The 12,079-nt window shown below is 41.2% G+C and overlaps 1 protein-coding gene across 4 annotated transcripts in view; it reads left to right on the top strand.

Moving 5' to 3' along the window:
• Window positions 1-9,094, top strand: part of UBE2F (ubiquitin conjugating enzyme E2 F (putative)) — a 200,024-nt gene extending 190,930 nt beyond the window's left edge. For all 4 annotated transcript variants that reach the window (XM_066575363.1, XM_066575362.1, XM_066575365.1 and 1 more), the window contains one exon: window positions 8,007-9,094. In XM_066575363.1, the coding sequence (XP_066431460.1) occupies window positions 8,007-8,057 (51 nt within the window). In that variant the 3' untranslated portion in view covers window positions 8,058-9,094. The remainder of the gene's footprint in view (window positions 1-8,006) is intronic.
• The last annotated feature ends 2,985 nt before the right edge of the window (window positions 9,095-12,079 follow it).

Below are 12,079 nucleotides of genomic sequence, written 5' to 3' on the forward strand. Positions count from 1 at the left end.
TGAATAAGTGGAGCTTGACGACTCCATGATATTTTATAGGTCTCTGCAGGTATGTATGCTTTCCTTTGGAAAATAACAGAGTTTTACTCTTATTTTCTTGATCTCATCATTGTGCTTGTTTGGATCTCAAATTGTTAACATTGATAAATAGTTAAAAAAAATGTATGTAGGTGAGAATGGCTCTATATAGAATACTGCTGAGGACTGCACTACTCCAACCAGTTGGGAAAGAGGTATACTGAGGCCGGTTTCCCATCTGCATTGGAACCTCCAGTCAGAGGTTTCGCCACAGATCTGGCTCAAAATGCCAGAAGAAAAAGCGCTGCATGCATGTAGCACTTTTTCATCTGTCCCAAAGTCCGGCAGCTGAGTGGAAACTGTACAGACCCCATTATAGTCAATGGAGTCCGCCCGACGCTGTTCAGGTTCAAGATGAGATGGAGCCATTAGGCTGCAGGGATTCCCCTTTCCTGCTCCCCAAAAGGAGCAGGAAAGCAGAACCCCCCAACTCGGATATTAAACCACCCTTACATACACTAGCCCACAGAGGCGAAAAGGACACAGCAGTGAATGGGAGCCCGGGGATATGTTTGACGTTTGCACCAGGAGCTTTCCTGGCACATATGCCAAATTGACATTTCAAACAGAGTGAATTTAGTCAAAGAAGCATGCTTTTACAAGAATATAGACCTAATGGCAAACACAATATACCTGGGTTTTGGAATGTATGATTTGCATGATGAATGGTAGAGTTAGAAGGGACCTCTAGGGCAGTGTTCCCCAACTCCAGTCCTCAGGGACCACCAACAGGTCATGTTTTCAGGATTTCCCCAGTGTTGCACAGATAATATAATTATTGTTGGTGCCTCAGAGATTGCCACAGGTGTTCGTTCCATAGGATATCCTGAAAACATGACCTGTTCGTGGTCCCTGAGGACTGGAGTTGGGGACCCCTGCTCTAGGGTCATCAGGTCCAACCCCCTGCTCAATGCAGGAACACTAAATCATCCCAGACGGATGTCTGTCTAGCCTCTGTTTGAAGACTTCCATTGAAGGAGAAGTCACCATCTCCCGTGGAATGATGTTTTACTTACATTTTTCATTTTCCATTTTATATCCCTTTTCAACTGAAGGGTCCATTTTGCTCGTTGTAAAGCAGTTTCAGCACACTCACAAGGCCGATACCGCTTGCAGTACTATTCTGTACGAGGCCCTACCCTCTACTATTCCTGTGGTGCTTCTTCCAAAATGATCTTTAATAGACCAAAGAAAAACGCATGTAAAAGCAGTAATTGCGACCTCTTAAATCAGTTCTGTCACCTTTCATTTTTTCATAATCCTTTGTGCTGGATAGATTCAAATATGCATTGTGGTTTGTGCAGTGGGTGCTACTGTACAGTATTTAGTCGCATTTGGGTTTCTTGATTCTTTCTGTAATTGTACCTCGAGTCAGTAAAGTAAGGAAGATAACACATAGTAGACAAAATCTCATTGAAAATCTTCATAGAAATATAAAGATCAAGGGCTAATGGGCTGTGGACCATGTCTCTTGTGTCTGATAGACCCAACCATTTATGTTAAAATATAAAGATTTATGTAAATACTTGGCTTTGCAAAATGTCTTTAAAAAAAAGCTTCACTAGAATATGAAAGTCATCAAGTCCTAAGAAAGAAGTGTGACAGGTTCCTTTTTAACATAGTAGCTATCATTAATTTTTACCCTAGTAAACTAAACCAGTGCTGGAATTATTACTAACAGCTGTTTACAAAGCTTACTTTCCCATGGCTCATTTTACGATTCCTCAAGAATGCAAATACAAAATTCCCGCGCCTCCTGGTGGGTGGGCCGCCTGACTCACTAGTCTTCAGACCCCCCCCCCCCCCTTCTCTTCTTCTCCGATACTACATCAGCCACACGGTACTTGAAAATGTCGCAGCAGGTATGCATCAATGAGCAAAGTGATTCTGCCCACAAGAGTGTGCTCATCAGTACGTGCTACGGGGGACGATTCTGAACCGCAGCATAATGACGTATCACAGGAAAAGAGCGGGGCAGACTAGGTAGCTAGTCCAGCCTGCGCACCAAACTGGTCTGCATGATTTACATACGGTGAAGGAACTTTTTAAACAAAGATTCCTCAAGAAGGCACATATAAGGAGGCATGTAGGTTTTGTCAACAGGTGTAGGTAATTATTCTACCACCGAGCTTCATTTACTATAGTAGAAAGTGATAACCGGTTCCCTTTAATATGCTGCACAGAGAAAGAAGATTGCTAAAATGTGATAATCAGAAGGCAGCTGGCTTGGTTCTGTTAGAAGAGATTGCTTTAACTTGACAAGCTACTTATTCAGTCTTCATTATGACTATACTTGTTTTAGAAATCCTCTGCTCGTTAGAGGCCTTCCGTGACTTTTATTTATTTATTTTTAGCTACTTTTTGCCTCATCGCCTAACTACTATACCCCAGATTTAGGGCGCCTGCACTCAAGCGGAAATTCCGCGGCGGGATTACCCGTGGGATTTCCACTGCTGGAAGCCTGCATAGGATTGCATTAACAAACGCAATCCTATGCAGACGGCCACGGTTTGGCCGCGTGAAATCTCGTGCGGCAAACAAACCGTGCCATGTCCTATTTCTGTGCGGGGCTTAAGCCTCATGTCCACGGGGAAAAGAAGAATTAAAATCCACAGCGGATCACCCGCATGCGGATCCGTGCACCATTGGAATGCATTGACCACCGGATGGTCAATAAAAGTAAATTTAAAAAATTCTGGAACATGAAAAAAAATGGACATGCTCCATTTAGGTGCGGGTCTCCCGCGGGGACGGCTCCCGCAGGCTTCTATTGAAGGAGACCCACGCCTGAATTAAACTCACCTGCTCTGGGCGATTTAGATCTTCCTTCCTTTGCGGCAGGATCTTCTTTCTTCGGCCCGGCGCATACGGCGCGGCACGCAGCCGGTGTACCGAGCACATCCGCTGGGCCGAAGAAAGAAGATCTGGCCGCAAAGGAAGGAAGACACGCACGGCCCACAGCAGGTGAGTTTATTCTGATTTAATGCCTCATGTCCACGGGGCAGGAGGGTCCCGCTATGGATTCTCCATGGAGGCCTTAAGCTGTAACCACACAATATTTGGCATAATTTATCTCCAGGGTGATTTTTATCAGGAAGCGTGAAAACAACTGCAAACTTATTGTTCTCAGTCTCTCTTTTTAGTCCAATCAAACCTCTAGTGAGAGCATGTTCAGAAAAATGGTCTCTAGTAGTCACGCTTTGCACTCCATTGACAACTACATTCAGTGGTATACATCAGATCACGCTACCGGCCTTTCATTCCAGATGAAAAGAAGCAGTAAATAATGTGTCACAAGGATTTCCGAAAGGGACTGCTACCTCTTTGTTCCTTTTATTAATTGGGAACGTGAAGGTTTTATTTGGGATGCTTTTTGAAAGTGCGCAGCAGAGCTTGGGTAGAAAATTGGGACTTGACTGCCAAACGTATTGCCTTTTAAGTATCTTGACTAGTTTCATCCTGTGATCAAGCGATGACACAACTTAATTCTATTGCATTGTAATGGTTCCAACAATATATGCAAGTCGTGCATCTCTGATGTGCATTTTACAAGCACTATATCCTGAGGTTTAGCAGATGGAAGATTTTTAACCTGAAAATGTGTTGAATAAGTAATGGAGTACCTTTTGTCAGAACTTCTTTAATTCAACCCATTGAAATGTACTTCGACTCACCGGGAGATGCAGGCTTAAAAATCGCAAAACAATGCACTCCCTCATAAGAGTTTTAATTCCAAAATACTCCATTCTCTGGAAATGGCAGATATTGATCTCTCTGTCCCCCTGTTTACTGTTTGTTGCCATTTCAATGGATCACTTGTTCAATTGAAAGAAAGAGCTGAGCGCACTACAGTACTTTCACTTAAATCTGACCGCCAGGTTCCCAGGACCGCATGCGCACTAGCTTTCTGCCCAGCCACCAGTCATCAATAGCTGCAATATCAGGAGAATAGAGCATGTTAGAAATAAATCTCTCATGGTGAAAGCATTGTTTTTGTGATTTCGAATAAATTGAAATGGGATTCCCGAGAGGACAATACTTTAAAGAGGTTCGCCCGCAGTCCTAGAGTAATCTTAGTTATATAGAGAATGTACATTTTTAGCGTTTCTTAATGGGAATTAAATTTCAGTGGTCTCTGATTTACTAGCGTACTTTTTCTTTCTGTTGCCCTTGGATCCAACTGTGCCGCCTCCTTCTATCTATGGTCACACATGTATACAGTTAGGGCCAGAAATATTTGGACAGTGACACAAGTTTTGTTATGTTAGCTGTTTACAAAAACAAGTTCAGAAATACAATTATATATATAATATGGGCTGAAAGTGCACACTCCCAGCTGCAATATGAGAGTTTCCACATCCAAATCGGAGAAAGGGTTTAGGAATCATAGCTCTGTAATGCATAGCCTCCTCTTTTTCAAGGGACCAAAAGTAATTGGACAATGGACTCTAAGGGCTGCAATTAACTCAGAAGGCGTCTCCCTCGTTAACCTGTAATCAATTAAGTAGTTAAAAGGTCTGGGGTTGATTCCAGGTGTGTGGTTTTGGATTTGGAAGCTGTTGCTGTGACCAGACAACATGCGGTCAAAGGAACTCTCAATTGAGGTGAAGCAGAACATCCTGAGGCTGAAAAAAAAGAAAAAATCCATCAGAGAGATAGCAGACATGCTTGGAGTAGCAAAATCAACAGTCGGGTACATTCTGAGAAAAAAGGAATTCACTGGTGAGCTTGGGAACTCAAAAAGGCCTGGGCGTCCACGGAAGACAACGGTGGTGGATGATCGCCGCATACTTTCTTTGGTGAAGAAGAACCCGTTCACAACATCAACTGAAGTCCAGAACACTCTCATGGAAGTAGGTGTATCTGTCTCTAAGTCAACAGTAAAGAGAAGACTCCATGAAAGTAAATACAAAGGGTTCACATCTAGATGCAAACCATTCATCAATTCCAAAAATAGACAGGCCAGAGTTAAATTTGCCGAAAAACACCTCAAGAAGCCAGTCCAGTTCTGGAAAAGTATTCTATGGACAGATGAGACAAAGATCAACCTGTACCAGAATGATGGGAAGAAAAAAGTTTGGAGAAGAAAGGGAACGGCACATGATCCAAGGCACACCACATCCTCTGTAAAACATGGTGGAGGCAACGTGATGGCATGGGCATGCATGGCTTTCAATGGCACTGGGTCACTTGTGTTTATTGATGACATAACAGCAGACAAGAGTAGCCGGATGAATTCTGAAGTGTACCGGGATATACTTTCAGCTCAGATTCAGCCAAATGCTGCAAAGTTGATCGGACGGCGCTTCACAGTACAGATGGACAATGACCCCAAGCATACAGCCAAAGCTACCCAGGAGTTCATGAGTGCAAAAAAGTGGAACATTCTGCAATGGCCAAGTCAATCACCAGATCTTAACCCAATTGAGCATGCATTTCACTTGCTCAAATCCAGACTTCAGACGGAAAGACCCACAAACAAGCAAGACCTGAAGGCTGCGGCTGTAAAGGCCTGGCAAAGCATTAAGAAGGAGGAAACCCAGCGTTTGGTGATGTCCATGGGTTCCAGACTTAAGGCAGTGATTGCCTCCAAAGGATTCGCAACAAAATATTGAAAAAAAAATATTTTGTTTGGGTTATGTTTATTTGTCCAATTACTTTTGAGCTCCTAAAATGTGGAGTGTTTGTAAAGAAATGTGTACAATTCCTACATTTTCTATCAGATATTTTTGTTCAACCCTTTAAATTAAACGTTACAATCTGCACTTGAATTCTGTTGTAGAGGCTTCATTTGAAATCCAATGCGGTGGCATGCAGAGCCCAACTCGCGAAAATTGTGTTACTGTCCAAATATTTCTGGCCCTAACTGTAGGTGCTTACTATTAGTTCTGTTAGTGATTTGCCTTTCCCCTATCCTGAACACGCTGCTAGTTTAACTTTCCCAATTATACCTAAAGCTCATGTACCATACCATGTCATTCTGGGGGAGAAGACTTGACACACCACATACACATTTTAGTCACGTTAATCCCATTATGTCAATTGATGTCTTGCTGTTTTTTAGAGTTACTTGTGAAACTAATAAAACAAACTTGGCACAACTTTCACAAACCCACTGCTTTTTGCAGTGCTTCTGCAAAAATTGCCACAAAACCGCAGCATGTAAAATCTTAGAGCAGTGTGTAAAAGAAAGTTCTACGCCTGGTTGAAACCACCAAATCCCCCATAGTTGTCAATAGTTAGAATTGTCTGAGACTGTCCTAATTTTTAAGGACAAATATTTGTCATGGGCATTAATTTTTAATTGCTCACCTTTCCTTGTTCCCAACATCTCCTCTGCAGACCCATCTCTGGGCACTGCCATACATGACATCTTGAGGCTGGCCAGGATCAAGACATTGTGTGTAACAGTTCCTGATACTGAAGAGTAGCCTAGAGTGAGGAGAGGCGAGTACTTAAAAGGGTCTGAATTTTGAGATCGAGTCTGAATTATGGGATTGGGTATGTTTTGGGGTCCACATAAAAGGAGTTATCTAGGCTTCATAAAAACTGTAACATTAACAGCAAATGGCATCTGAGATCACTGTTGCAGGCAATCCCCTCCTATATTGTCCTTATTGCGAGGACGATATAGAGGGAGTATTTGGGGAAAAAAATGTGTTTTATGAAAACCCACCCCATAGTGATTCACGCGTCAGTATTTTTTTTAAACCCCTTCTATTGAGAATGACAAAACATATCAAATTATATTTCTCCGTGTAAACCTGAGTGTAACATGGTTCAAGTCTACTAATCAGTTACAATTACTTGAAACAATATATCGTATCTACTTGAGTATTAGCCAACCCGAGTATAAGCCAAGTAAATAAGTTTTACCACAAAAAGTTGGTAAACCTTATTGATTTGAGTATAAGCCTGGCTATACTCAAGTATATACTAGGTTATAAAAAAAAAAGAAGCAATACTCCCCTATCAGCCGGCGTCTGTGTTTCCGGCGCGATACTGTCCCCGGAGGTGCAGCCAGCTGCTGCAGTCTTCTCCCCGCTTGCTTTTGAAATCCCCGACGTCAGCGCTGTGATTGGATAGAGCGCCGGCTGTGACATCACTGAATGGCTGTGATTGGTTTATCGAACGCCAGCTGTGATTGGCCGGTGCTCGATCCAATCACAGCGCTGACGGCGGGGATTTCAAAAGCAAGCCAGGGAGAAGACTGTAGCAGCTGGCCGCAGTGCCGGGGACACAGACGCCAGCTGATAGGTGAGTATTGAAGTTTTTTGGGGGTTTTTTTTAGCTCACTCGAGTATAAGCCGAGTGGGGCTTTCACAGCACATTTTTTTGTGCTGAAAAACTCAGCTTATACTTGAGTATACATGGTAAACTATATAACATAGTGTATTTGAAAATATAGTTTGCAGAGTTCAGGATATTATCATCATACCTGTGAAGGGCTAAATGGCACCTGGATGGGTTGAAAACCTCATTCGGTCCACCAACTGCTGAAATGCGTTTTGCGTGTGGGTTGTGGTTGATGAGCCACACCACATTCCCCAGATTTTATAGAATTTATCTGGGCACTTTCTATTTTTGTATACTCTTTTTTTTTTTTTTCATATTGAAGAATAGAATTGACTAGATTACGCCATTGGGAGAGTGTCGGGGGTCTCCTATACATCCAATGCAATGCTGCAGCCTTACGGGCCAGAAACAGCATCGTACATCAGTATTAATAACGAACATAACTTTAAATCTTTCCTCCATGTATTTCAGGCTGTCTTATTATAATGAGCTAGAAGTGATGAACAAGGTTTTTTGTTTAGTTTTTTTTTTAAAGGAGCTGTAATAGTATTTATCATGACTGACGTTTCAGTAATTGTTTAATAGCACACTGATTGTTGTATTATAACTGTTTTTTAAATTTTTTTTTGTAGGAGGAATATCGTAGTAAAGTGGAAGATTACATCAAGCGTTATGCCAGATGATGCCAATTTTTTGGTCTCTGATCGCCTTGTTTGAGAGAAGTGGCCACCTTCTATAGGGTCTCCAGAGCCATAAAGGGGAGGAATCTGGAAACTATTTGACAGGTTTTATGCTCTCTCCCTGCCAGACTGATACAAAAGTTTACCTCCAGCCCCTACGATATTATGTCATCCCAGCATCCAGCCAGCAGGAGCCTCAAAACTACTTCTCCCACTTTTTTTTGACGTGTGAACTTTTTTTTTTTTTTTTTTTTCTTTTGAGTGGGGCAATTGTTTTCACTTCTTTTTTTTTTTCTATATTTCAGAATATCTCTTAACAATATATGCAATGCAGTATGAAATCTTACCTAAAAAAGTGTTCATGTTTATTATAATCGGGCACTCACTAAACAAAGTTGGATTGGTAGTCCTAAATTAACCACGTTTTTTTAAGACTTGAAATGTAATCTGGAAGATGACCACATCTGTAGATCTTCTGGGGTCTATAACCATGATAATACATAGTCCTATGTGTTATCAGATGCCATGTCTTTGAGTTTGATGGTTAACATGGCAGCTTACTAAATTTTATTTTAAGTTGTGAGATGTTAATTCTAACAAGATGCAATACTGTACCACAAAATAAATTGTAAACTTGGTAAGTATACTTCTAGCTCCTGTGTAACAGACACGAAGTTTACACCAATTAATGGAGTTTAAGACCACAAAGAGGCTGGAACTAAACACCAAATCCATGTTGCAAGACTCGCTAATAGATAGGCTTGTGTGGCATCATCCTGAAATACATTATTTTAAAGTAATGTTCTTACCTGTGTGCTGGCAGCAATCTGGAATGCAGAAATATCCAGATTCTCTGGTGATGAAAGCATTACTAGTGCACAGGGATTCACAGAACATTGGTGATAGATACTTTTTACTGTGATAATGCAACTTTAAATTATTATCTTTGTTTAAAGGAGCTTGAAAACTCTGTATTCACACCCTGAAAATGTACACAGGGTTATATAAATACACGGATATGCACTTTCTTTGCGCAATCATGGATGTGTGTTGTGTGGTTCTTTTTTTTTTTCTTTTTTTTTAAGTGGACATTTTAAGTAACTTGGCGTAGATTTTAGCAGTATTAATACCATGGCAAAGTTAACAGGTTTATAGTTTGTGGGGTATTTGTTTTAACCAATGACTAGCTTACTAGATTTATGCTAATATATTTCCCAATTTTGGAGTAATACTAATCACAGATAGCAGCATATGTATCCTACTTTTTGGTCAGAAATGCTATCTTTTCTCCTTAGGGAGAGCACCTTAACGGTGAGTGAGGAGACTCAAATGGCCATGCACGCTCCTCTGGGTAATATGCAAATAAGGGACATGGAATAATACCTCCACAGTGCCACCTATTGAAAGGCAGCATTTCTTCAAGCCAAAGTTAGACTCTTTATACAAGCCTTGTAACAATGACTGGGAATTAAAAGCAAAGCCAGACTCCATGTACAGACAGCTGTTTCAGGGTGTTTGCCCTTCATCAGTGTACAGTAGGAGTCTGGCTTTGCTAGTGAGAGACCTGGGACAGGGGTCAGAAACGCTATCTTTTCTCCTGAAGGAGAGCACCTAGACGGTGAATGAGGAACTCAAATGGCCATGCACGCTCCTCTGGGTAATATGCAAATAAGCGAGATGGAATAATACATCCACAGTGCCACCTATTGGAAGGCAGCATTCCTTCAAGCCAAAGTTAGACTCTTTATACAAGCCTTGTAACAATGACTAGGAATTAAAAGCAAGGCCAGACTCCATATACAGACAGCTATGTCAGGGTGTTTGCCTTTAATCAGTGTACATGAGGAGTCTGGCTTTGCTATAGAGAGGCCTGGGACGGGGGTTAGAAACGCTATCTTTTCTCCTTAGGGAGAGCAACTATACTATAAACTAAGTGAGGAGACTCAAATGGCCACACACGCTCCTCTAGGTAATATGCAAATAAGGGAGATGGAATAACCTACTTTTTGGTAAAACCGCTTTTAGCTTCTCATTTTATAGAGTGTTATAGTAGTTATCACAACAGTACAAGGTCTCGTGCCACTCACTGTCTACTCAGTTTTTTGCAATGAGGTTCGCGCTGATTCACTTGGGAGAACCAAATAAGGTATTTGAGATCAGAAAAGAAAATTCTATAAGCTCCCAAAAGCTGATAGAAAAGGTGTTCTAAAGGAAATCTCTGATTCCCTTATTAGTATTAATACCTAAACCAGGCCACATTCTTGCTACACACTGCAATACTTTAATTGGGCTGTTGTAGCTAAGCTTCATTGGTAACCACACCATTACATATGTAGTTATCTCAGCAAGCATCAAGAGGCTTTCATTGCTTAGGTTAGAAGATACTCATTTGTCTAATGATATTGAGATCTTTTGACTGATAGTGAGTTGAAAGTAGTTCCTCCAAGTTTAGTCACCAAGTGGCCAGACTGAACCATTATACGTTGCTATCTGATGTTAAAACAGCATAGAGAATAGTGTGGGTTGGAAAAATGTTTTAATGTTTTTAGCACTCTTTATAATAAAACCTATGCAGCATTTTCCCATTCTGAAATATTTTGTTGTAATTTACAAGAAGGTATAAACTTTCATCACTGATCTGTGAAAAATGCCCATAAACAAAATCACAGCTCATAAGCACTTGATCCACCAATGTATCATCTCTGGTAAATCAAAGAACTGACATGCCAAAACTCATGGGATATGAATTAAGATTGTATAGGACCCCCTTTAGGCCAGCGAAGTGCAGCAACTCGATATGGCATAGATTCTACAAGTGGGAGGAAAACTTCTGGAGAGTTGTTAAGCTATACCATTTGGATAGCCACGTACAGCTCCATGGTATTTGTAGGTGTAGGATCTCAGGTGTGAATGGACCTCTCCACCACATCCCATAAATGCTCAGTTGGGTGAATTTATAGGAACTCTTCAGAATGCTTCTTCAATCATTTCTGGAAAACTTTGGCCCAATGACATGGTGCATTATGGAATATCCCATCATTGTGGGATCAAAAAAAGGAGAGCGGCTTGGTAAATGCGAAAACACGTTCTAATGTGTACATAAAGCTAGACTCCCAAAAAAGGGGGGCGATCCAACCAGAAATACATGAAAGGTCGTCACCAATGGGTCAGGACTAGAAAGACAATTGTCTTTTATTTTAATCTGTTATCTTAAATCCACTGAATGGTGGAGAGCAGCAGATCCAGTGGGAAAACCGGAAAATGCAAAGTGATCCGGGTAACTGTGAGTGAATAGGCAAATCGCTAGGATCAGCGCTACTTCAATAGAAGAATAGTGTTCATTCTCTCAGAATTGCAGCAGGTTAAATAATTGGTCCACAGCAAATATGAAGGCTTTTCCAAGTAAGTCTTTGTGTATTACACTTACTATTAAAGTAACGCTGATCCTAGGGATTTTCCCATTCACTCACACCATCATTGTGGGGCTACATTAAGTCTCATGAAGGGCTGCAAATGGTCACAAACCAGTGAAGTATGGCAAACGTCTGTTAGTGATGTGTTTAGGCAGACGAGTGGACTCAACCCATGCTATGAGAACATGCCACACGCCAGAATGGAACCACCACCAGTCTGCACAGCAAAACTGGGATCCATGGCTTCATTGGATCTGTGCCACACAGGAACCCTACACAGATGCATTTCTGTCAAAAGGTATTGCTGGCTAGCCAGTCAATCATACATATATTTTTACAACACAACTGTATACAATATGAATTTTACTCAAATATGCTGCCAAAATATTGGCTGCAATAGTTTATGCTTTCATCAACATTACACTGACAGACAAGCTTTAGATTGAGGGATAAAGAACATGTCTACCTAGAAGTAAGAGTGATATAGCTCATTATCTAAAATGTGCCCAACTTGTCATGTTGAATTTCTTTTGCATATTACACTATGCAGGGTAATCAAGATCTAAATCAAAATACTAATGACCACCTGACTGTGTGAGTTACATGTGATGA

The sequence above is a fragment of the Eleutherodactylus coqui genome, chromosome 8 (assembly GCF_035609145.1).
Source record: "Eleutherodactylus coqui strain aEleCoq1 chromosome 8, aEleCoq1.hap1, whole genome shotgun sequence".
NCBI lineage: Eukaryota > Metazoa > Chordata > Amphibia > Anura > Eleutherodactylidae > Eleutherodactylus > Eleutherodactylus coqui.